The following is a 25,339-nucleotide window of genomic DNA, read 5'->3' as shown; positions in this document are numbered from 1 at the left end:
ATACATGTTCTGAGTAAGTGATTTGGAAAGTATTTAGGTTTGAACCTTTTCTTGCTTAGGTCACCAAAGTCAGCCCACATATTCACTTAGGACAAGTGTCCTTAAATAGCAGACTTGTAAAGTAATTCACAGAAAATTATAAAATATTTTATCAGGTTTTTTTTTCTACTTACATGGTGGACAGATAAAAATGATGGGCTTAATTTAACGTGGTTCATGTGTAGTTGAAATGTTGTTCTTTTCTTCCAGGGGATGCTGAGCATAAGCCATACATTTGTGGTGATGCAGACTCCGATTCAACCGTCCTTGATGGTTCTGAAGATTATCTCATTTTAGCTTGCGATGGTTTTTATGACACCGTTAACCCTGAAGAGGCAGTAAAAGTTGTATCTGACCATTTGAAGGAGAACAATGGTGATAGCAGCATGGTTGCCCATAAGTTGGTTGCTTCTGCTCGCGATGCTGGCTCCAGTGACAACATTACAGTTATTGTGGTGTTTCTCCGGGACCTTAATGCGCCATCCGACACAGCTGAGGAGAACAACCAAACAGAGAGCTCTTTTGATGGCGGGCAGGAAGACAATGGAGATGACAAGGAAAATCAAGGAGACTGCAAAGGTTCATGGCCACTTCATCAGTGTTCAGCACCGGCTGACCTAGGAGGTTATGAAAGTCGAGATTCTTTCACAGACAGAACTAGTTTAAACTTTGGTCCTGGTATACAGGTTTTAGAGAAACAAGACTATTTAGACCCATTACATGGAGGAAGTGGCAAGCCATATAGTGCCAAATGCTTGCCATGCTCCCAAGTATCCAGAGCTAGCTCACCAAAGAGAGCCAATGGAAGCAAGGATTCTGCAAAAAAGGAGCCTTTAGAAAGTGTTCCTTCTCATGGAGAGAAAGAGTGTGATGAAAGAAGTGTTTCAACTACTGGCTTGGGATATGTGAATATCTTGATGCCCCAAAAAGAAAGCTTTATCTCCTCTCAGGAGCTAAAGGATGAATGTTTGGAAGTGGTGGTGAATGGTCCGACTTTTATATCTCCTTTACGCTTCAGAAAGAGGAAAGGTGGGACTAAGGCCAAGCCAAGCTTTTCAAAGCTTCTATATTCCCAAAAGCCTTCTCACAAAGCACGGTCCACTTTATCAATGCCAGTGCAGCACATTGGCAAACGTAGAATATCAGTACATTGCCCTGTAGCTTCTAGGAAAAATAGTGTTAGGGGTCATTTGATGAATAGAGCATTGCTTAAGGAAAGCAATTGTATAGCACTGGCAGACCTGCATAGGACCTATCAAGCGTAAAAGAAAACCTGAATTCTTCTGTGTGTTATATAACTGTAGTGCTCCAGTGAATTAGGTTAGATAGATCCAGAATTTAATGGCATCCTCCTCCTATCTTAGTGTGTTGATCTCACCCCAAACAGTGCACAGCGTGGTACTCAATTTACATGCAAATGGACATTTCCACAGTTGTCTGAGGTGTCAGCTTGATTTTATTGATACTAGAAGGCATAACTGCTGCCATGTTTGCATCACAATATTTAAACATTTTCCTTACCACATGCAGCAATTAGGAGAAAAACAAAGACAATGTAGATTATACTAAAAAAGAGAATACAGTCTGTGCCCTTTGCTGTGAGCAGTTGATTAGATGGTGACTTATGTGGTGCCAGAACCACAGTGTAACCTATATTAAATGTAGTATGAATTGTGTTGACACCAACCAAAAATGTCTTTTGTGAGTCTTTCTAGGTTTTATTGAGTACTCTTGTGGTGTTACGGTACTTGCCATTAGCACAAAAAAAAAAAGGCTGTGTGCTCAATACTGAAGCTTGCTGGTCCTTATGAAGATTTAAGTCTACAGCTCTTACTAGATTAGTTCCAGCAACTATTAGATCAGGTCAACCAAGAAAGTACACCAGATAATCATAGAGTGAGCATTGTTGATCTCACTTGAGACATGATTTCCAATCATACACATGCCATCAGTCTCCCTGTCCCCAAATTACCACTGCAACTGTATATTTACCAACAAAGTATACTTTATATTTTAAGTGCTAAATATTATTGTCCGTTATTTTTATAGTTTTTGGATAGATGTCACACTTTATAATGGCAATAAGGCACTGCTGGAGTACAGTGAGCTATAGCCAATATTGAATGATTCCTGCGGATAAGCCAACCTCTACATTGTGAGGAAACTCAGGTATATAAGGCATGCAGTCAATAGCTACATTATAGAAACAATCCTATTTGGTCTAGGAGAACTTCATAATCCACTATTCATTACCTCCATTGAAAATGGAGAAAATCAAGAGGAATCTGATCTGAGGTCAACTGTTTGTGTCTTTTGTTTCAAACCCCAACAAGAGAACAATAACCCTCAAAAGAAGTAGCATCCATACCCTTAATTCTAATCAATCTGCAAAGAAAATGTTTATTCCTGTGTTAGCGCGTCATGTATATTTAATTATTTAGAACAGCATGTTCCTTTTCATATGGGTTTGTTGACCTTCAAGCTGCCTTAATTTCATGCATCATGTTTCCTTTGCCAAACTGACTAGTGACTTCACAAAACTATTATACCATAATGATCTTTAAAAATCTCTTCTATAATTGTAATAGCTACAGGCACAGTGTTGTTTCTCAGTCAATAACTAATTAATGAACGCATAAATTTAGCCTCTCTGTTCATTGACTATTTTAATTCAAGCCCAAAAGCAATGTATTGAGATATATTTTGACACTTGCAGTGAAATTTAAAAGAATACTTTGTTTTAATGAAAACTAGATTTACATGAGATAACAAAATAATTCATATGCAGTTTGTACAAACCAAATTTGTACCATAAACTGACATTATGTGTCTCAAAATATTTTAGGAATAAGGCAACATTTGAAACATGTTGTGTTGCATTTTGCGGTATGACCCAAGCTTGTTCTGCATGAGATATCATTTTTAACTTATGCAATAAGGCAGGCCTTATTCCCTGCAATATAATATCCATATGAAGAGAAACGCACACTTACATGGTTTTTAATTCTTTTAATGTTGCGAAGAAGCACAGTTGCTATTTTGGAATATTTAGCTATAGGAATCTCTATTTTGAAAGCAGATATTCAGAGTGTTAAACCGACGACAAAGAAACTCAGAATAAATAAAGATTGCATGATTCTAAAGTACATCCTCTCAGACCTAATCAACATACATTCTCCCTTGTAGTTATGGTGAGGACCTGTAGCTATCAGCTGCCCTCTTTGCCCAGTCATGTTTTGTCACTAAAGGAGGGCAGAGGATGCATCGTGGAAGACTGTAGTTGTCTCTGACAAATAAGCTGCACACACAGGCTGGAAATAAATGATTTTCAGAGAAGGTTCATGAAAAGGCACATTTGTAGACATTATACACTCTTTCCTACATTTTTTTTGTCAGCCCCATGGAAACTGCTTATCTATCAATGCATAAAGAACTGCAGATCTCTATTTTGTTCTGTTCTGCCCTCTACCTGTGCAATGACAGAGCAAAAGTGTAGCATATAACTGTCCTGTGAATGTAGCCTTTGGAATACACTGGACATAGGATTCAAAGTTGTCTAAAGAAACAGCAAATGTCTCAGTCCACACAGGGGTCTGCAATGCATGACAGCATTTCTTCACATATGCTAAAGATAATCCTTATATTTACTGTAGAATATAGAGAAGGTTCAAAGATCAGAAAGTGTAAAGCTGGCCATAGATGGCTAGAAAATTAAACAAAAAATCGAGGCGGTAGACCAATTATTTTATTTTTGTATGGTTATTGAGTTTACTGCGATAGCCTATTTCGGTTTCAAGATTGAAAACAAATGAACATGTTGGATTTTTTTTTTTAATTAATGATTTTGTAATAATTTTTGGGTCATTCTTTAAAAAAAAAAAAAAAATTTAAGTGTAATGCACATGAGCAGTAGGGGTAGTAGTAGAAATTGATGAGAAAAAAATGATGTTTAATGTGGAAAATGATCGGAAAAATGTTGACATTTGCTGATAAATTTCTGATCAAATGAATGAGCTATCAAATGTTAAATCAAAAGAACATTTTAATTTATGTTCCAAATTTTATGTTTTTATACTCCTCTATGGCCAGCTTAAGGCAGCCTGGGCACTTGCATTTATTAGAGAAATCTAGTGTCTCTCCTAATTACCTATTTGGACTCTTATGCCAGCAGCATTAAAACACATGTAATGAAAGGAACACATGGGCAACCACTACTGACTTTTTGAAAATGCTAGTTGTTAGCTGTTATACTGGCCCTCTGGCACACTGTCCTAGAACCAAGAGTGCAGATCAGGAATGCTGAGAAAGACTTTGTCTGACTTGTTTAGTGACTTAAAGCATTGAAGCAAGACTGTCATCCTGACAGCAACACTTTCTCAGATCAGCAATGACAGCCTTGTATTTCCTTCAGGTGCTCAGATGAGCCCAGGCTGTGCTGAAAACTGATGCGAGTAGAGGGCCTAAATCTGTCAAGAAATTGTAAAGTGTAGCAGAACGAGGATCCTACTAGCATGCAGTGCCCTTAAAGATATTGCACAGGGTTCCAGTTTAGAACTGAAAACCTCAGTAGGGTATGCAGTATCCAATTTACATAGGTCTGACCTGCCAAGAAGGAATAAATACAATTCAATATGGAGTGCTTATAATAAAAAAGGGAAATCAAATTAAGTAAATTAGGACCGTTTGTACATGTAAAATGTGAAACTCCTCCTTTAGTTACTGCTGTTACCATTTTCGTGCCTTGAGAGTAAAGCCAGCCATAGTCGGTTCAAATCTCAGCCAGTCCAGCAGGGACTAGCCGAAATTCAAACCATCTATATGCATGCTTAATGTACCCAGTTTGATTGTTGTATGACTTGGGTACAAAACCAGCCTGTCAGATATTTCATGCAATTATTGCTAGTGCCTGCCCCCCTCCTTGCTGGGAGAACACAATGGGGTTTATTTACTAAAGCTGGAGAGTCCAAAATCAGACTCACTTCTGCACAGAAACCAATCAGCTTCCAGGTTTCATTGCCAAAGCTTCATTGAACAAGCTGAGGTTAGAAGCTGATTGGTTTCTATGCAGAAGGGAGTCTGATTTTGGACTCTCCAGCTTTAGTAAATAAACCCCCATATGTCTGCGGGAGAAATTCCCCCATCAACACTGATTGTGTTGATAGGAGAATCGCACAACCACAGGTTGCAGGAAACAAAATTGCATAATCTATGGCTGGCTTAAGCGAATTACCCTCAAACAACACATACAATTGTGAGAAGTGTATTGCTTGCTAAAGGTTGTGGGTTCACGATACAAAAAAAGAAAAAAGAAATCAGATTTGTATTTTGCATATTTAGGACAATTTCAGAAAAGTGCTTTTTAAAAATTAGACATTGTATCAATTTTTGTTTTCCATATTTATTTTCTCATTAATATGAACCAAAACTGTAAGGTCAGTTTTGATCTTAACATGTATTTTTACTTTTGTAGTCAAATTGGATAACATCTACTTTAGATTTCTTGCATGTTTCTATTCACATAGCATAACATACTCAAATATTTAAAATAATTGCAGCTTACTTTTTTTTTACGTGATTAAAAATCCTGCCTAGCTTTCCCCCTCTATGAACGAGTCTGGGGAGTTATGTTTACCATAATTAACCCTGTCTGTACTGTGATGGCAGCTTTCATTAGTTGTAAACTAGATGTGCACATGGTCTGTCCTGCAAAAAGGGTTCAAGATCTCAAGGCTTGGGTAGTACATTGTATGTTAATGCACTTTTAGAAAACTGTCCCTCAGTTTGTCTCTAATTGTACCTTTATAAGCAGCCTTTGTTGTGCTTTAGAAAAATAGAGTTATATGTGCTCCTAACAAAAATAGAAAGGTAAGAAATATTTGTAAAAATAGTTTGTTATAGTTTGTTTTGTCACTTCAAAAGTCGAAATACACTTTAACGGTAGGCATCAGGGGGCAGGGTTGGTGTGTGTCAACAAAAACAAAAAAAATGGAAAAAGCTGATCTCCTGCAATGTGACCTGAAGCTGGCAGGTTGGCCAATGTGATCTATAGTAGATGTGCATGGTAGGCACAAATGTGTACTGTCTTAATTTACTTTTACTGATGTCAGTGGCCCAGCTTCTGATTACGTAGCCTGGAACTTGGGTGCTGTAGAGCCTGCTTTTCCTGCTAAAAGTTTTGCTGCCTTCTACATCCTGTCTTATGCATGCCTGTATTATTAAAGTGCACCTTAGTACTGATGGGCACATTTTATATCTCCATGCCTAGGGAAGGTTATCTTCCTATTCCAATACCAGTACTGCATGTATAGGGCAGATAAGTGCCCAAGATAGAAATGAGGCACTGTGTTGGTGTATTAGAAACTCAACTGGTCATACAAAAAATGTTGTGCCATAAAAAAGAGAAGATTATTACAGTACTGCATAAAACTTTACAGCAATAACGGGCCTCTTTTTTTATTCTTTTTACGTCAACAGTATGTTCATTTGATCTTCTATTGGGCACCTTAAGGTATGGTTAGCTGGGTGAATAATGAATGGAAGTTTTAGAAGTCCTTGTCTACCTTCCCCATTATGTTTTATAGAGTTAGGGTCTATGGACACTGGGCTTAAAAAAGCCAGTTCTTTTGGCAGAAATAAATGCTCATATAGAGTGTGTTTGTACAGGCTGTGGGAACTCGCTTCAGAGTGGTAGAGCTTTTTCAAAGCACACAGTAACTCGCTTCTTCTTAAGGGCCTTTTTGCCCAATTTTATTTAAAAGAAAAAGTTCCAGAAATACAAATGCTTCCCACACAGGGGTATCCACCATCAAACCAATTCAAATGATATTCAGCCTTCTGGCTGGTACACCGATTTCCGTCTGTCTCCTGTAGACTCTATCCAAATTATGGCTCTCCCGCACACAGCTAGCCAATAGCACACAGCTTGTCTGGCTTCCACTTCCACTAGGTGAAGCCCACCTGACTCCAAGGCAGTGACCTCCTGCCTGCCAGGGTGGAGTCCTCCTGACTCCTATCTGCCAGGGTGGAGCTCAGAATCATGGCCTGGCCTCCACAAAAAGCCCTGCCCACACCTGTGCAATCAGTGCGCTGGCTGCTCCCAAAATATGGGCCCAGGATTGGAGATTTCATCCCTCCCAAATCTCTTAGAAATCTCCAGGCTACAGGTCCCAAAACAGGCTTTACAAACCAGAGAGGAAACTGATAAACCAGTTTCCTCTGCATTATGAGAACTGCCTGGAGCCCCTCAACCTGTATGGTTGAGAATCCTGGGTCTCCATCGTGATTTCCACCGTGGCAGGATACCGCACTGCCACAAGGCGTTAAGGAGTATTTAGTATTTGTTTCTGCCAGAAAACTTCTCAAAGATGCAACTCAGAATATAGAGCTTAAAATATACTTCTACACACCCTAATATGCATGGACACATAGAATAACATTGAGCTGCTTCTACAGGCAAAATACAAAACTCCTATAGAAGCTGAGTTTTTTAGGCCAGTGTGTATGGAGCCTTAAACTGGAACAGTCAGCTGATTTGATGGCTTGTGTTTAGGAATGTGCTGCCTGAGAGTTGTAAAGGTGGTTGGGTTGTATCTGCATATCTGACCACCCTCTGTTTTGTTTTGGATTGAGCTGGTTTCGAACCTCAAACTGCATGTTACTGCTGTCTATATCCCCAGGGAAAAAAATTCCCTCATTTCCTGTCCCAGAGAACTTGATCACCAAGGGGTAATTTGATAAACAAAAATGTTGAAGATTTTAACCTTCTCCCACTATGATGTAAACACACAGGAAAATAAAGTTAATGCTGAAGATTCAATTTAGTCGTAAAGAAAAAGATACTTCAGCTTGACAGACTGTACATCTATATCTTATCACCATCTCAATGTAAGGTTTCTTCATGACACTCAGGCTCCATGCACACTGGGCTTAAAAAAAATGACAGTTCCATTGGCAGAAAAAACACTGATATAGAGTGTTTTAGTACACAGTTTAGGTGAGTTTAGCATTTTTATTTGTGTCAGTAGATCCAATCAAAAATGCAAACCAGAAAAGGTTTTTGTTCCTGCCTCTAAATGTTGAGCATACAATATGCCTCTAATCTACCTAATGTGCATGGACACATAGGATAACACTGAGCTGCTTCTTAAAGTCTGCAAAAGCACCTTCAGTAAAGTGTTAGCCAACTTTGTCAGCTATACATGCCAGACATATGCCAGCTATACACGCAGTCCCCAGCAAAACCTTTACAACGCTCGTATCAGTATTCTGCTGATAGTAAAACAGCATGTATGAGCATCAGCAGCACTGTCGGCATGCCAGGATGTGCTTTTCGCTGATGTGGAGTGACATCACACTCATTCCCCAGTAGGTAGAGTAAGCTGTAGTGTGCTGATGATTGTACTGTGCATGTACAGAATTGTGACGCAAGCAGCAGGCAGGTGCAGCTATCTGGAAGAAGAGCCAAGGAACCTAACAAAAGATTGTATTGGCTTTAGGAACAAAGAGCTTGGTGTGGCCTAAAGCATTTTAGATGCAAAATAAGAATCCATAATGAAGTTCTTATAGGTACTATTTTACAATTATATATGTTAACCCCTTGGCGCCGGCACCTCCCGGCCCTTTAAGGGTTCCAGAAGCCAGGAGGCAGGGCAGGGTTTTAGGGTTATGTGACCTCCGTGATTCGCTGTCACAGCGGTCACATAATTGGTAAAGGTACCGATTGAAAGAGGAGATTGGGACCTTTCCGTGAGTACCGAACATGTGTGCTGGGAGCGCGCAGGGCATGCACTCTCAGCACATATGTTTTTTTTTTAATTGAACGCAAATGTGCGGCCGCTCGGACTCTAAGCCCAGACGCCAGTAGGCTGCACATTTGCGTTTGGCCGGCGCCAAGAGGTTAAAGATGCGGCTTGGTTTGGTTCCACTTTAATGTATCCATATTCTGTGGGCCAATGTTAGAGGATGCAATGGTTTTTGTAAAAATGTGAAAGGCCCCCCTGTGTTTAGTGAAAGTTGTATGCGGTAATTGCAAGGCATATTTAGGAAATCAGTCCCTGGCAATAGTAATTTGCTGGAATATAAAAGCTGTAACTCCTAAATATAATTTTTATAATAAAAATGAAAATGTTAATGAGTTGTGCATAGATCTCTCTCGAGATTTTACACTTTAATGCCTCATGCACACTGGGTGTTTGTCCAGCGCTCCTGAACGCCTTTCTAATGACAGGAGAAAAGTCGCAGTTTAGAACTGCATTTAAGTGCATCAGGCGCATAGGCCTAATTCATTTCATTGGCCAGAATAATAATTAGTTCCGGCCATCTAAAGGAATTATTGCTCAAGCGCTAAATGTGCTCCTGTTAACGAGCATTTGCTGCTGCTTCTGAATGTGCTGGCAGTGGGGTTTTTTTTTCCGCCTGTAAATGTTGGTATGCATGCATAGGCTAACATTGAAGGGCATTTGGAGGCAGAAAAAAAAAGTCAGAAGTATTTTTTTCCTATGAGACCGGCTCTGTATACGTATAGATTTTCTGTTGATCTGTGCTGAATCCCTCTGCATCCTTCTTATGTTCAGACAGATTTGTTACTGTGTACCTTCCTCTGTTATGCCTTACCTCACTCCCAGCACTGCATCTTCCCGTGCAAACAGATTTGTGCATTTTGTATTAAAAACTTAATAAAATGTTTTATGAATCAAATATAATATAAATAGATCTATTTAAGGTGGGAGGAAATAAAGTCAAATGCTCCTAAAAGTGTCATTTTTAACACACAGTGTGCATGAGACCTTAAGCAGAGCTAACGTAAACTTGTGTGTCCCCTGCCTACCCTTTGAGTGGTGTTAGCCATTCAGAAACTCAAGGTCCTTGTTAAGGTGTATACGATATTGCTGCTTGTATTCAGTCAAGAGTAGGTGACAATGGCTTGTTCTTACAATTGACAGTGTTAAGCTGGCCGAATTTAGGCCCATTATGGGCAGGCTAGTTGTACTGTAGTCAATTTAATCGATCAACTTCAGTACAACCAGCATGTCAGTTATTTTTGCCCATTCACTGAAGAAGGCTATAACTGCCATCAGTGATCATTGTATTCTGCCAGAGGTGAAGGCTCCCTGTGCTCCCCGTCAGCAGAACACAATACCGCAACAGGGGGGATTCCCCAATCAACACTGCCTGTGTTGATGGGGAATCAAGCAATCTTCTTTCCTTTAACATGTGGTTGAAGGAAAGAAAGTTGTATAATGTATGGCCTGCTGTTAGTTTGAAGATTTATCAGATGATTGCGTACTAAATTGGGCCCTTTGGGGAGCCCATCTATATATAGTATTAGCAAGTTGCTTTTAACAAGCAGCTGTTAACACTAATAGTAGTGATCAAAAATAGCTTTGTTGAACCAAACCACAGACACTAGAGAGTCATGTGATTGGGAGGTATCTGACTGCCTTCAAGTGAAACATTTGCTCCTTAATTTGGAGAAAACCAGCAGCATCAGGGTGGTTGGATCATCATTTTGCTATTAACAAAGACAAACTTCAGTTGCAGTTCACCACTGTGAGTTCAGCTATATGAAACATTTATTGGTGGCTGGTCAGTTCATGCTGCTAAGACATTGACTAAAGTGTACTAGAGGTGCTTAAATGGACAGGAAGAGCAAAGTCGCTTCTAAAATATTAGCACTGTTATTGATTAGTACTGTTATGCAAATTATCTTGAAATGTAAGTGTATGCCCTTTAAATATAGCCAAGCTCATTTCTTTTCCTTTAGGTCGGTGTAAACAATTTCTAGTAGTAGTTTGAGGAGAATAAGTTTAATACATTCCTATGGAAAAGAAAATAGCATTTTTGTACTCACTGTGAACTTCATTACTGGGAGTCATTTTTCTCATACATGCAAAAATCAGCATATTTTGCTAGAAAAGTACCCTCAAACATAATATTTTTAGGCAGAGACCCCAGACAGCAAAATGGTTGTTGTTGCTATTTTTTATGTTGCACAATATTTATGCAGTGGTTTAGCAAACACAAATTTTCAGGAAAAAAGATACACTTTAATAGGTTTTACTGAACACACAGTATAACCTTTGGTAAACTAGTAAAGATTATGTTACACCAAGTAAATAGATACATGTCACACTTGCTTTTTTTTTCTTTTTTTGCGTACGCCCGTGGAAGAGTGACAAACTATGTTACCTATAAAAAAAATCTCCATTGGTGGTCCTTCAAAAGCATGTACAGGTTACCAGTCTTGGGTTACACAGGATGTCTGGTACTAGGCAATACCTCACCTGTGTGGTTCAACATGCAAGTTTGCATTTATGCGTGAGCACTTTCTTTTTTTAATTTAAATTTTTTTGACACTGTACCTTTATTTTTTTTTCTTGTTGAACTTTATTTCTATCACAAGGGATTAACAACATCTCTTGTGATAGCATGGACCCTGACAGGTGCTCTTTATGGAGAGATCTCTCTTCTAGCCTCCAAAGCATCTGATCAAGCTGAGATCAGTTACTTGTATAAGCTGGTAACCACTTCTAAACAACAAACCAAAATCGGAAGTGCTTAAATCCTTGTCACTTCTGTTTCCGGATGCTAGAGAAGAGGGGAACTTCCGTTCTTTCCACTCTTCACAGTGAATGTGACCCAACCAGTTGCATTGTTCCCGTTCTCCCCGATGAGACGAGAAGGCCCCAGGAAGCGGGCGGAGGAGATCACTTCTGCCACGTGAAAAAGTGATTGAGCAGCTCTATAGCAATTGTAGCAAATCGCAGACACTAAAAAAAACAAATCTTGGTCATTGCTGCCGAGGATGTCTGTAAAGCTTTTTTTTTTCCTCAGAGAATAGGTGCAGGTTCCCCCCCCCCCGAGTGTTACTAAACCCATCAGCACTGTCCAGACTGAAGTCAGAGATTCTTCATCCTCTCTGAGCAGAAAGAAAACTCCTCCTACAAGCTTTAACCAGTGCTCAGCTGGACACTGATAGAAGTCACAAGACTGCTGTAACTGATGAGAAATGGTATTTAGCAGTTTATATTTACTAAAATAATTGCATTTCCATGTTGTGTGTACTGTGGAAGACCAGATATAGTGAATGCAGGGTTCTGGGTTTAGTAACACTTTAATGAAAGTGGTATTTAGATCCTCTGAAGCTAACAATAGACCCCCCTCCAGTAGATCATCTGCAGCTAGCAGCAATAGATCCCTTCAGCAACAATATACCCCCCTCCAGCAACAATTGACCCCCTGCTACAAAAAGATCCACCCCAGCAACAATAAACCCCCACTAGCAACAACAGATCTCTCAGTAGCTAGCATCAATAGACCCTCCAGCAGTCAGCAACAAAAGACCCCTCCAGCAACAATAGATCCCCCCGCACATTCTAGCACCCCTTGCCATTACATACATTCAGTGCAGGTGGCTCCAAAACTGCGTTCCCATGCATTCCCTTTGAAAAAAAGCCCTGAGTATACATATGCATGTCAGACAGGTAGTTTTTAAGCAACATAGGGTAATAATGTCACCTACAGGAGAAATAAACACTACACAAATAAGAATTTAAGTCCTGTCTTTTTAGGGCACTACCCCTTCTGCTTCACCAATTGTAGCATGCAGTCTAAAGAGAAGATAAAATATGAGGGGAGGAAATAGCATCCCTCATGGGGCTCAGATAAAAGGATTTTTTTGAGAAGTACAAAAAAACCTATCCACTCTAATGTCCATTGAGAGACACAGCTTGATAGTAATTTAGCAGTTTAGGAATGTCCAAAAGCACAGGCAAGGCAGCCTGACATGCAAACAAAAAAAAAACTCAGAAGGGGGAAAACAAGGGCAATAACTGGTTCAAGACATTGGAAGTGTTATACACACCCAAAAAAATCATCATAGTACACAGCAGGATGAATGTAGCATGTCTAGTCCTTCTGCCCTGTGGAAGACCCCCTTGCCACTCCCCAGCAATTCTCTGCTCTGATTAATGAAAGTCAGAGGAGTTCTCACAGCTGTAGCTGTAAAAAAAACTGACTCAGTGGGGGAGATTCACTAAAAATGGTGCAGCTGTGCATAGTAACCAATTGGCTTCTAAGTTCAGCAAGTTCAATTAGGCTTTGATAATAAAACCTGGAAGCTGATTGTTTACTATGCACATCTGCACCTGATTCTGTGCGCAACAGTTTTAGTAAATCTCCCCCAAAGCTGATCAACAACACTGTTTATAGATGATGATAGAGATGATGTCAGTTTACAGAAAACAGAACTCTGTTTAACAGCTTATTAACCTCTGGTTTTCTTTAATCAACCTCAATTATCTCCTTCTCCATTCAGCTATTATTTTCCTGCTTTTTCCAATTTGTATTTATTTTATTAACCATTAGTATTTAAACTTTGTTTTTTTTTTTTGTTTAGTTTGATAATATTTTTACACATTTAACATGTATTTACATATTTAAAAAAGTGCAACATTGAAAATAAAAACTTTATTCATTTGAAAAGAATTTTGCAAAGTACTAGAATCATAATTTTAGTGTCATTTTAAATAGGATAAATTACAGAATAAAATATGTACTTCTTATCTGCAGTACCAGTATTATTTTTTAACCAACAGTGGTTAAAAAAAGTGCGTTCTATTTAGTTCCATTACATTTTAATGTCCAGGGACTGCAAAAAAATAATTGTTTTTTTCAAGACAATATCACGTAAAGAAAGCTTTTTTTATCCTTTAAAAAAAACAACCAAAAACATGTATTACCTTGGAATCCTAAGTATCGACAAAGTTATTGCTGAATAAAAAGGTCCATAGCAGAATTGTAGAGATTTCTTTGGTCTGTAAGGGGTGAATAGGTGTGTGAGGAAGTAGTTAAACAGCTGCTTACAGCCGTTTTACTTCTAGAACATCTGCAGCGGCAGATATATTGTTCCTCTAAAACCTATAGAATGTATGAACAGAAAATCAGAGGCCTGATGATGAAAAGTCTAAGAGGTACACAGTGCTCTAGTGGAGGTCACTTAGTTGGGGAAAAAAAAGAAGAAGATACTATCTAACAACTTCTAGGCCTGCGCAACAGCCAGTCAAATCCACTTAAATATGATGGATCTGGAAGCTAGAGAACCACCTTTGGGATCTGGAATCTCAAACAGGACATTTCCCAAAAAGAAGCAGTGGAGGAAAACTGATGATCCTTACCAAATCTAGACAATGCAGAAAGATCTCCTTGGGATGAATCTAAGCTGGACACAACAAAGGTAACACAATATTCTCATTAAGGTGTGGGGCTCCTTGCAGGACAAAGTGTATAACTCAGAGACCCTTCTAGCCAAAGTGATGGCCACCAGGAAGGTTAACCTTTGAGATGTCAGCAAAAGGTCCCCAACAGATTTAAATGGGGGGCTTTGTAACACTGACAAAAGCTTAAAATTCAGTGGTTGATGTCGATGGCTAAACAGGGGGAGCAATAAGTACAACCCACTGAATGTGAGTACCAATTGGTAAATTAGTTGCAAAACGATGCTAAAAAAACCCCACAAAGCAGATAAGGCAGACATTTGACCCTTAAGGGTGATAGAGTATTGATAAATCTTTCAGGAAGTAGATTTACAAACTTTAAGCATAGCCAGAAGAGCAGAATCCACAATGCCTTTGCCTCTCAGACCTTGGATTTCAACAGCCAACCAATCAAAGACAGTGACTAAGAAGCAGGATGGAAAATAAGACGAAACACCTGGCAAAAGCCACAAAGTTTTGACTAACTGACAAATTAGGTCAGCGTACCACTCTCTGCGAGCCTTTTCCCATTCCATGAGAATGATTTAAATGTCCTCTCCTTTGACCCTATGAAGCAGACCAGGTAGTATCTTCAGCAAGGGAAAGGCATAGATTAGTACATACTGATCGCATGGTGCTATCAGTGCGCCATTGCATCCATCAGCAGGCCTCTCACCCTGATAACAGATCCAGTTTCCAGCTGAATCAAGATGCTAGCAGATCCACATTTTGCATCCCCCAATGCATATATATATATATATATATTGAAACCTCTCCAGAAGTGAACATTTTCCTGGGTTCTGCCAGGTTTCCAGGCCTGGAATGCGCACCAGGGTGCATCATGGAATGTGAAGCCCTACCCAGGACAGAATAGATTCCACTTTTGTTGCAGCCATAACACTTTTAATTACTAATGATTGATGTAAGTCACAGCTGTGGTACTGTCCGACTGAACCTAGATGTCTGGTCCAAAGAAGTAATGACCGATGAATTGCTTTCAACTCCAGTATGTTAATCAAAAGTTTGGATTCCTGAGTCTGAATGGGTCCAGAACTCTATCCTAACCCAGAAAAATAGCATTTTTCATGACTATCTTTGAATGTTAAAGAAGTAAAAACTTGCCCTCTGATAATGATGGGGACAAAAGCCACCATGATGGAGGCATCCTGATTTAGGGAATTATCTTTTCCAAAGACTGGACTTGTCCACCCTGTGAGGATGTAAAATTCTGGCATGGGCAAATGGAATTTCTTAGAAGGAGCATACCTTCAGCACTTGCATACATCTCTGTAAGGAAGACTGAAAATGGGACTTAAGTTGTCAAATCTGACCTTGCAGTTTTGTCAACTTCTCCTAGCGTAGGAGGAACGTGGCTTGAAATGTATCCAGGAGAATGTTCCAAGTGATGTGACAAAGTCAGAGATGATTTCTCGATGTTCAGGATGCATCCAAAGTGATCTAAGGTCCACAGCATGATTGATGCATGAGTCTAAGCTCAGTGAGGTCTGTTTGCACAGCAACAGATTGTCAAGATATTTGATAACTTGGATAATTCTGAGATGGAGGCCCAGAACTGATGCAAGGACGTTTATGAACATTCAAGGGTCTAAAAACAAATTGTCTCCCACCACAAAGTGAATAAATTGCTGGGGCCTGGAAAGATAGGAATGTTGCAGAAAGCAACTTTGTCACTACATGGTTGCCAAGAAGTTTCTGCAATAATTTTTTGATGATGCATGAAGGTCTTGAATACCTTCAAATCCAGGCTGTGACAGAGACCTCCCTGGTTTTCCAAACTGTAAATGGGAGTGAGTGAAATACATGAAACCTTTTGTTTGAAGGAATGGAAACAAGCACTCCCTGGTTAAGCAATCACAGAGCAGCTGAAAGAAGGCCTGGCTGATGTTGCTAAGACACAGGTAGACCAGCCAACCAGTGTTCTGACAACAAACACTTAAGAACAGATCACTCTGTAAATCACAATCAAAAAAGGGTACTGTATCACACAAAAATGTGACAAGATGGTCATCTGATCAAGGTAATAAAAAAAAAGTGAGGATCAACAGCAGTAACTGCTCGACTTACTTGGACCAAGTAGCTAAATTTAGTGTGCAAAATAATAATTGTTTCTAGAAATAGCCCATATCAAAAATAAACAGGAGTGTGGTTCCAGTAGTCTAAAAATAGTGTCCTGTGTGTATACACAACAAAGAAAAAAAAAGGGGTTCAGCAGTGAATCAATATGATACAGCCACAGATTTGAATCCCCAGCACAACCATAGACAACTGCACATACTTACAAAATAAAGAGATCAATGGAACACAGCTGGGTTGTTACTGACAACTGCAGGATTGTTGCAAAAAGAATGCCAGTATATAAACTAGGAAAACTTGTGCTTGCTGGCTAACCGGAAAGACTTCCAGGATTTAACATGTAAAGCGTGAATCTATTAGTAGCTGTTGATAGTAGAAATTCTTCCAATTCAAGTGAAAAACGCAGTAGATAAGAAGACCTCCATTCGCTCAGGGACACTAAGCATAACTGGTAGGGTGAGAGAAGTTGTAGTTATAAATTTTTCACAGCCACAGACCTAAGGACTAGGTCTGCGGCAGTATGGCCGGTTATGTTTGGTTACATATCATTAGCTGTCAGCTTTATGGTGGAAGTGATTTGAGTGGCTGTAAAATCTTACCTTACCAACCCATGGCTGTAGTCAGCAGGGAGAGTAGAGGATGATCCATGAACGTCCATTTGCTAATCTTTCCTGCACTGCATTAAACGCGGAGTATTGTCACTTCTGATTTCAGAGCCACCATTCCATGGCTGCTGTTGCTTGGAAAGAAGCAATTCTAGGACGATTTGTATTTGGCTTGCTTCAGTAGGGTGCACAGGTAACATTAGAAGCCTAATAGGTCATCTTTAATGATACAGCAGGGGTCTATCATTTCCGTTATGCTATGTAAAAGCAATAGAGTAAAGTGAAAGAAAAATGTGCCTAAGGATGAAAACACATTGCTACACATTAGGTATTGCTGTGCATGTTGGAGTGGGTTCAGCAATTCTAGGGCCATTATTCGAAGTTCGATCTAAATGGAATACCTGTAAGGGCTTTTAAAGCACCGCCTATGGGAAAATTTGGGTTTTTTGCAGTTTCATGACTTGACGTTTTTGGTATCTAATTACTAAAGAAAAAAAAATATGGCTCTGGCATTACAAAGAAAGCATTGTAAGTACAGGCAAAATTGTGGTTTTACAGTATCAAAAACTAGAAATAATGTATAATCATCTTAAACTGGAAGCAAATACAAAATGGTTACACTGCTTAGGACATGCATCATAAAGGATTTGGGCCAGAACCTATGGTAGCAAGATAGGAGAGAGCACCACTCAGATTTAAAGCCCTAATGGAAAAAGTACAGTAGCAAAACCAGGAGGTGTATGGGGGCTGCTGGAAGGAGTTAGAAGACTGCAGACTTTGGTGGCAAGCTCAGTCCAGTAGTAACATTATGCATGAAGCAGATTGAATCATGTAATGTTTTTATTCTTTTTTTATATTTATATTTTTGGAAAAAAACTGTACAAAAAGAAAAAGGGGTTCATTCATTCGTGCCTAAATACAATCCTGGTGCTATCTTTCGGACAGCAACTTTATCTATCTATGAAGAAAGCATGCAAGTTTTTACTAATGGAAATGTTGCTTTCGCAGTCTGCTTAGAGAAGATCCGTACATATTCCTCCATAGACCCGAGTAACATCAGCTCTTAACTCCCAAGATAACTTTAAAGTAGCCCCTGGTCACTGGTGGAAATCATGGCTTACCTCCCCCCCCCCCGCCAGTTACCATATCCCACTCTTTATGCCCCTTCTTCCCACCACTGTCATTATAACCACTGCTAATCTTGCCTCAGGTTTCAACTTTTCATTTCAATTTTACAAGAATGGGATGCAATAAGGCGAGCTAATAAGGATCAGGTAAAACTTGCATCATCCATCTTTCTCTATAGGCTTTTTCTAATCTATTAGCTAGGGAACCATTTATGATTTATGTAAATATACGTTCATGTGCTTTTATCTATTGACAAAGCTGCTGACAAAAGATACTCAATAAGTAATATGAGTGATTATTTTTAGTTACGAAACATATGTATTTTAATATTCTACAGAGTAACTAAATCATATTTTTATGACTGTTTGATATTTAAATATATAAAGACAAAAGCTGCGTGTATATAAACCTACACACGCGTCACTGCCATTGTGGAAGGACTCCCTAATTTGTCGTAGATTAGAAAGTATACATGCTAGGCCTTCAGGTATAAAAACAAGTAAGTAGAATATAACTGCCAATGTCTGTTTATCACATTCTGAACCAGGTCTGTTAGATAGGAGTGAACCTGTGGTGAGATAAAGATACAATTTTACGTATGACATACTGGGGGGCACATAATGATGTACATAAAAATGGTGCATAAGAAACTCGTATGCATACATTTGCCAAGAATGTCAGTTATAACGCCATCCATATCTTAAAGGCATAATTTACCTTTACCAAAATGCTGCCTATGCTGATAAGCGGCATCTGAAGAGAAAAACAAACTGTGCAGCTTTGACCAAAGTCAAATACTTCCATTGCTATAGATGTAGGCCATTTACATCATCCCATCCTGCCTTGCTGCAAAAAGACTCCTAGCTGTTAATGCTCACCTCCACCATCACAGGATTGAGCTCTCAAACACTAAGCTCAGAACTACTACATCAGGGGAGAGAGAGGGCATGTGAGGGGGTTTGAATTATAGAAAGCGCTCACTCCTGTGATGGTGGAGGTGAACAGTAAAAGCTAGGAGTCTCATAGCAATGTCCTAACAAGGCAGGATGGGATGAAGCCTTCAGGAGGTGCATTAATGGCCTACACCTATGGGAATGGTTTTATTCAACTTTGGGCAGAGCTGCACATTTTGTTTTATCCACAGGGTCCCTTACCTGCATAGGCAGCTTTTTTTTTTCTCCGGTTGTTGTAAAGGTGGAATATGCCTTAAAAAGTATGACTATACCCAAGAACAAAAATGCCATATATTGCAACTCACCAGTCCTTAGAGATGGTAGCTGAATTACGGTTTCATTTTTTTTTCTCCTCTCTCTCAGGCTATGAAAATTCCTGATGATCTTGCCATAAATGCTGTGTCTATTTAACTTCCTGTAAGCATAACAGAAAACACAAAATAACCATATCTCTCTTTTGTAAACTACAATTACCAGTAACCCCTAGATAATGAACATGGGACAAAAGGCAGACATGTTTGAAGTCCAGCCTGGGCAACAATCATGGTTCCACTTTATAGATACAGTGGAGTAGCAAACATATCCACTATAGGACAGGACCTGTTATATTTGTAGGATTATTAGGTGAAAAAAAAAGGGAAACAGCATAAACAGTTAAAACAAATGCAGCCACCACATTTAAGGACTTACAAGCTACAATAGATTACATTTTTGTTTTGGGGTTTCAATACCATTTACATGAACAGCTTTATATAAACAATGACAGAAATGAGCAGTTACAGTTAAAGTGTAACTATGACCAAAATCAAAAATGACACATGCAATGTAGTCTGAGACTATGATTAACAATGTAGTTTTATTGCCTGGTGATCAGGCTATAAGTGTTGTTTTTCAACTTCCTTTAACAGAGAAAGCTGTCCATCAAAGGTGGCAGTTAAAGTGTTGAGAGAAACAATTTAACACTGACAAGGGTCAGCAATTGTTAATTTATGCAAAAACCTTTACGCCAAAAGGAAAAAAAAACTACAGCTGTAACTGCTTAATAAGTGTTAGGTGGAGTTCAGCTTTAAATTTAGTCACTTAAATAAAGTCCTTCTAAATCTACTAGCCCATCTAACACTACACTCTACGCTGATTGACAGTGCTGCTGTCCATGAGTGACTATGTTGCTCCTCAATAGATACAGTGGAGTGAATGTAGCCACGCTAAAACAGAAGGTGTGTTACTGGCTGAATACCAGATAAAAATAACGGACTAGAAGCTTGGGGAAAAAAAAAACAGACAGCCACCACATCTAATGTGCTATAAGATATTACATTTTTGGTTTTGGGTCTAGTTATGTTTTGAAAGCATAGGCAAGGTGTAGACTATAGGGTTGATTTATTAAAACTGGAGAGTGCAAAATCTGGTGCAGCTGTGCATGGCAGCCAATCAGCTTCTACCTTCAGCTTGTTCAGTTAAGCTTTTACTAAAACTGGAGAGTGCAAAATCTGCTAAGAAACCAATCAAATTCCAGGGTTTTTTTGTCAATCAACCCCAGTGTGTTGGAAAATAATGGCATTAGAAACTCTGCAATATATGTATTTATAATAGTAATTATTTACAGATAGTATTATTTAATAATGTGACAGTTATTCAAAGTCCTCTAATGTTTTTGAGCATTTTAGGATTTTGGTCTGCATTATGGGCCAATGAGGAAGGTTATTATATGCATATTGCATGTTCTATGCCATTGCGAGGATGTTGGCATGCATACATATTTGAGTATTCTATAGTCACGATTAGTTAGGTGACTATAGAAGAAACAATGCAGCTATGATACATGGTCCTTTGTTGGTCCTGAGATTTAGATTATGCAGGGCAGCTCCGTTTCTAGATACACAAGTGTTGTAGAACACATGAAGCCCATCTGAAATACTGGGTGACATGAATGTGGGTAATGCCTTTAAAAGGCCCACATACATTTTTTTAATTACATAGAACATAGCAACACAAGCTGTGAGCACCAGTTCATGTATGTGCCCAGTATTATGGTTTCTATTCAAATACAGAATTAATGTGTGATTGTGCACAATTGATCTGCTTTAAATGAATGGTAGCCTTTGAGGGGAATTATGAACAATGTTGACATATCCTCCATTAGTGGACACCGTTCTTTGTCCATTTACTTCATTCTGTTTGCTCTATATTTTCGCATTAGCTACAGTATGCTGGACATAAATTTACTCAGATAAAATGTGCCTATGAATGGCCAGTCTATAAACCAATAACCTCGATGCAGATACGTACAGAACAGCTTCAAATTACCAGGCTTTATCAAAGTGTCTATGGTGATCCACAGCAACTAATTCACTTTTTCCTTTTCACTCAGTCATACTGAAAAGGTGGCACAACACTAATTGGTCTCAGGTGATTTATCCCTAAAACACTTTGATTAAAGGATAAGTTCACCTTTTAGTAAAAAAATAATAAATCTACTTTTTTTTTTACAGGAAAGATCCTGCAGATCTGTCAGTATATCTGCTTGCTCATACAGGATGTACAAGTAATCAGGTATACTGACAGGAATAATGAACTACAACAGCACTTCACAGTGCCATGGTAGTTCATTGAGGACTACAAGCTGACAGCCGCTAAGGATACCGAGACTTGTAGTCTCTCATTCACAGAGGACCGAGAATGAGTGATGCAGGGGGGGGTTGGGCGTCTGATCGTAACATGTTACATGCTACACCCCGAATATGGGTGTAACATATAGCATGTTACAAAAGGTGAACTTATCCTTTAAAGGACACAGTTGCATCCTATTTTGCCATATCTACACAAAGGCGTGTAACAGGAACCAATCTATATGATTTAAAACTGAGGATTGTTTATAAAGGTTTTTTGGGTAGACATCAGTTGTGAAGCAGTTTTCACAAGTAAAGTGCTGAAATTAAATGTTTTTTGATGTAGAACACACATGATTCGAAGGAATGTGCAAGACTCAAATTACTCAATGGAAGTAACAGACTAGAGAACGACAATGACCAGAAAAGAAAAAGTTGGGGCAGAACATTAGGGGATCTGAAACAAGATATTATTATAGTGTATTCATTGGGAAGACTGGTATTAAATGCTAGCTATGCCACATATCATTTCTGTGACTTGGACATTACAGTATAAATCTATGATACCTATGTATACTAACAGTAGTGGTTTGATATATACCGCTCTATTCTATGCTTTAGATGACAGAAGTTTTTTGTGAAATACAGTGTTCTCTCAATCCCACTGGTGATTAGAAATATGTGCCCTTATTTGCTGCTTGCGGATGTAAGCAATAAGTACCCCTATAACTAATGATATATAACATATCTGTATATTGTAATTTATGATGGTATGACTTGGTGATAATGTAAAAAAAAAATAAATATATTAGACCATTATGAAACTATAAAACATTGTATTTATTACCTGTCAATGCAGAGGTGTATTCCTCGAGTTCTGTGTTATGTAGTGTGTTCCTGGTAGTGCTGGTGTGATTTAAAAACAAAAAACACAAAAAATAAAAATTAATAAAATGTATAGAAATCCAATAAAAAAAAACTGGAGTATCCCGTAACATCTGGTAGGAATTAAAGTATAATGTTGGTTTCAAGAGATTATATATCCAAGCCATCAACCTAACACTGTTCAGAACTCGCTTGAAAATTATTCACTGTGAGTTGATAGACACCAACGCCTGTTGGTATGCTTGTACACACATTAACGTGTTTTAGTTTTGAAAGGGTCCTGCATCCCTCTCCCATTGCTGGGAGCAGTACTTGGCTCGAAGACACGTTCTTATACATATGTAAATATTATGTTTGCCTAGAAGTGCCATCAGTTGAACTTGCAGAAAATAGCATCACAGACTGTAACAAAAATAATGACTGAAACTTGGGAATCTGCATTCAATATTAAAATTACTTCTGGCCTATTATTTCCCTTTATCTTCCATGACATTTGGTCACTTTATTAGAATAAAACATCTTATGAGTTGTAATTTGGTTTTCATACTGCTCATCTCTAGAATGATCAGCTGCTAACAAATCTTTTTATTAGCACAAACAAAAAATGAACAAGGCCTGGTAGAAAATTATTGTACACTAAAGCATACCAATAAGTTGTTTTTTTTCTCTTTGTACATTTGGTCTCCTTCTTACTTTAAGAATACAGATAATACTGTATATAAAACCAGACTACATATATTATAAGTCATAAACATAGCTATTTCTCTACTACAGTGTTGTGTTTCAAAATCTTCATGTATGGTATACAAAGAGTCTAATATATGTTAAAATTTATTTTCTTTTATTTCCACCTTCTTTTGAAGTTTAAATGCAATTTTTACTGAGATTTAATTTGTTTTTGCTTATTAAACAAGGGCAACTCTACACTAATTGGATAAAGCTAGTTTTGTTTTAAAAGAGAAGACCCCTCTGTGTATTAACTAAAATGCAACTTGTTCTATCAGATAAAAATAAACTGTTGTTGGGATTTGACCAGTATAGTAATAATAAAATAAAACTATGAATAATTTCTCGCGTGTACTCTGCTTATTGAACTGTTTTGTGGTTAAATACATATTAGCCTTAATGTGGAATTTGCTATAAAATACAGAATTCTTTTAACATCCAGTATGTCAAAGAGGAACTTTAGTTAAACTTGATACATTTCAGAAAAATAATAAGCAGCATGTAACAGTGTGGGTAATTTGATTTAGCCTCTTCAGTTATCAAAATCTGCCTTTTTCAATTGAAAAATGTAGCCTGGAACTGCAGTCACTCTGTAATGCCACTGCAGCCACGTTAACTTTGGACAGCGGAATCCATCACCTTTTCACTTCCTGGTAACTCTGCCATATCCCCTCCCTCAGTAAAGGCAAATCGTGCACATGCTCAGTACAGCAGTGTGGGGCACGCATGCTCAGAATGGCAGTGGGAGCTGCGCTTGCCCAGTATGGCAGTGGGGCCCTTCCGCATGCACAATGACAGCACTGCGTGTGCGCAGTAATGGGCTCCAATTTCCTCCACCTGTCTCTGCCCTCCTCCAGCTATCTTTCAGCCCTCCTCCAGCTCCCCCCTCGCAGCTGAATCTCATGGCATTGAAATTATCCCTGGTATCAAGGGGATTAGAGGATCCTACGTCATTCGCCTAGGTGAATAGCAGAATGGCATAGGATGAAGAGGAAAAAAAAAAAAGTATTAAGCCTCCGTTCACATCAAACCCAACTTTGAAATTGCGCGACTTACAGTGACGTTGCACGATTTCAAAGTTGGGGGACATGCCGATTTTAAGTGCGATTTGCAAGACATCTGACACATATGTCTATACAAATCGCATGAAAAGTAGTGCATGTAGTACTTTAGAAATCAGAACCGCACCGGACCACTGTAATTGTGGACAATAGGGTGCAACTTGGCATACGATTTGCAAGTCGCCTGGCATGCAAATCACAGGCCTAATCACACCCGATGTGAACGGGGGCTTATACATAGAAAAATGCAATTTTTTTCCCAATGCTATTAAAGATAGGGGCGACCATTCAAACAGAGCAAACATGAAAAATAGACTGAAGGTCCACTTTAAATGCAATAAAATGGTAGCAAACAAAAAAAGAGCAGTAGCCAGCAGGTCAGTTTCCTCTGCATTAAGACCCAGGGCACTTGGAGGAGTTTTACACTATATGATGATTGTCTTCTTTAATTCAGTGGACTTTTTTTATTTTCATTGGTATTCTATTATAGAAAACATTCTGGATTGTTTCCAGAAATGTTTACCTGTCAATCCATATGTTGGAGCACAGTACAGGACACAGGCCATGTATTCATAGACCCTGGGTTAAAAGCTTGTACCTTCAGATGACTGAACATTGGCAAAGCTTTTAAGGGCATGACACCTGGGTGCTTCCCATATAACCTCAGTTTTGTTGCAAGCAGTTCATGGGCAGGTATTCATAGACCCTGGGATGTCCCCAATAAAGAAGGCTAGGCAACATGTAGGCAAATAGAAATGTGCTAACAGGACCAACAAAAAAGGTCAAAAGTCCCAACTTTAGACTGCTAATGCAAGAGCCTCATGGTCAAAAACTGCATTCACAGAAGGCTGAATGTCCATCTGGTAGAGCTTTGAAAAGGTATGAAGAGAGGCCCCTGGGCTACAGGGGCCTGGTGTCAGAAAGACCAGGAAACACCTACTGATCTGGTGAAATGAGCATTTAAAAGAGCAAAAGGCCTATTGTCCT

At 38.9% G+C, this 25,339-nt stretch overlaps 1 protein-coding gene across 1 annotated transcript in view; it reads left to right on the top strand.

Moving 5' to 3' along the window:
* Nucleotides 1–23,632, top strand: part of PPM1E (protein phosphatase, Mg2+/Mn2+ dependent 1E) — a 379,043-nt gene extending 355,411 nt beyond the window's left edge. The window contains exon 7 of the mRNA XM_089679184.1: nt 250–23,632. Within this exon, the coding sequence (XP_089535310.1) occupies nt 250–1,304 (1,055 nt within the window). The 3' untranslated portion in view covers nt 1,305–23,632. The remainder of the gene's footprint in view (nt 1–249) is intronic.
* Nucleotides 23,633–25,339: the final 1,707 nt, after the last annotated feature.

The sequence above is a fragment of the Staurois parvus genome, unplaced genomic scaffold, assembly GCF_062004578.1.
Source record: "Staurois parvus isolate SC_StPar_1 unplaced genomic scaffold, SC_StPar_1.0 ptg000220l, whole genome shotgun sequence".
Taxonomy (NCBI): domain Eukaryota; kingdom Metazoa; phylum Chordata; class Amphibia; order Anura; family Ranidae; genus Staurois; species Staurois parvus.
This window is presented reverse-complemented; position numbering and strand designations above follow the sequence as displayed.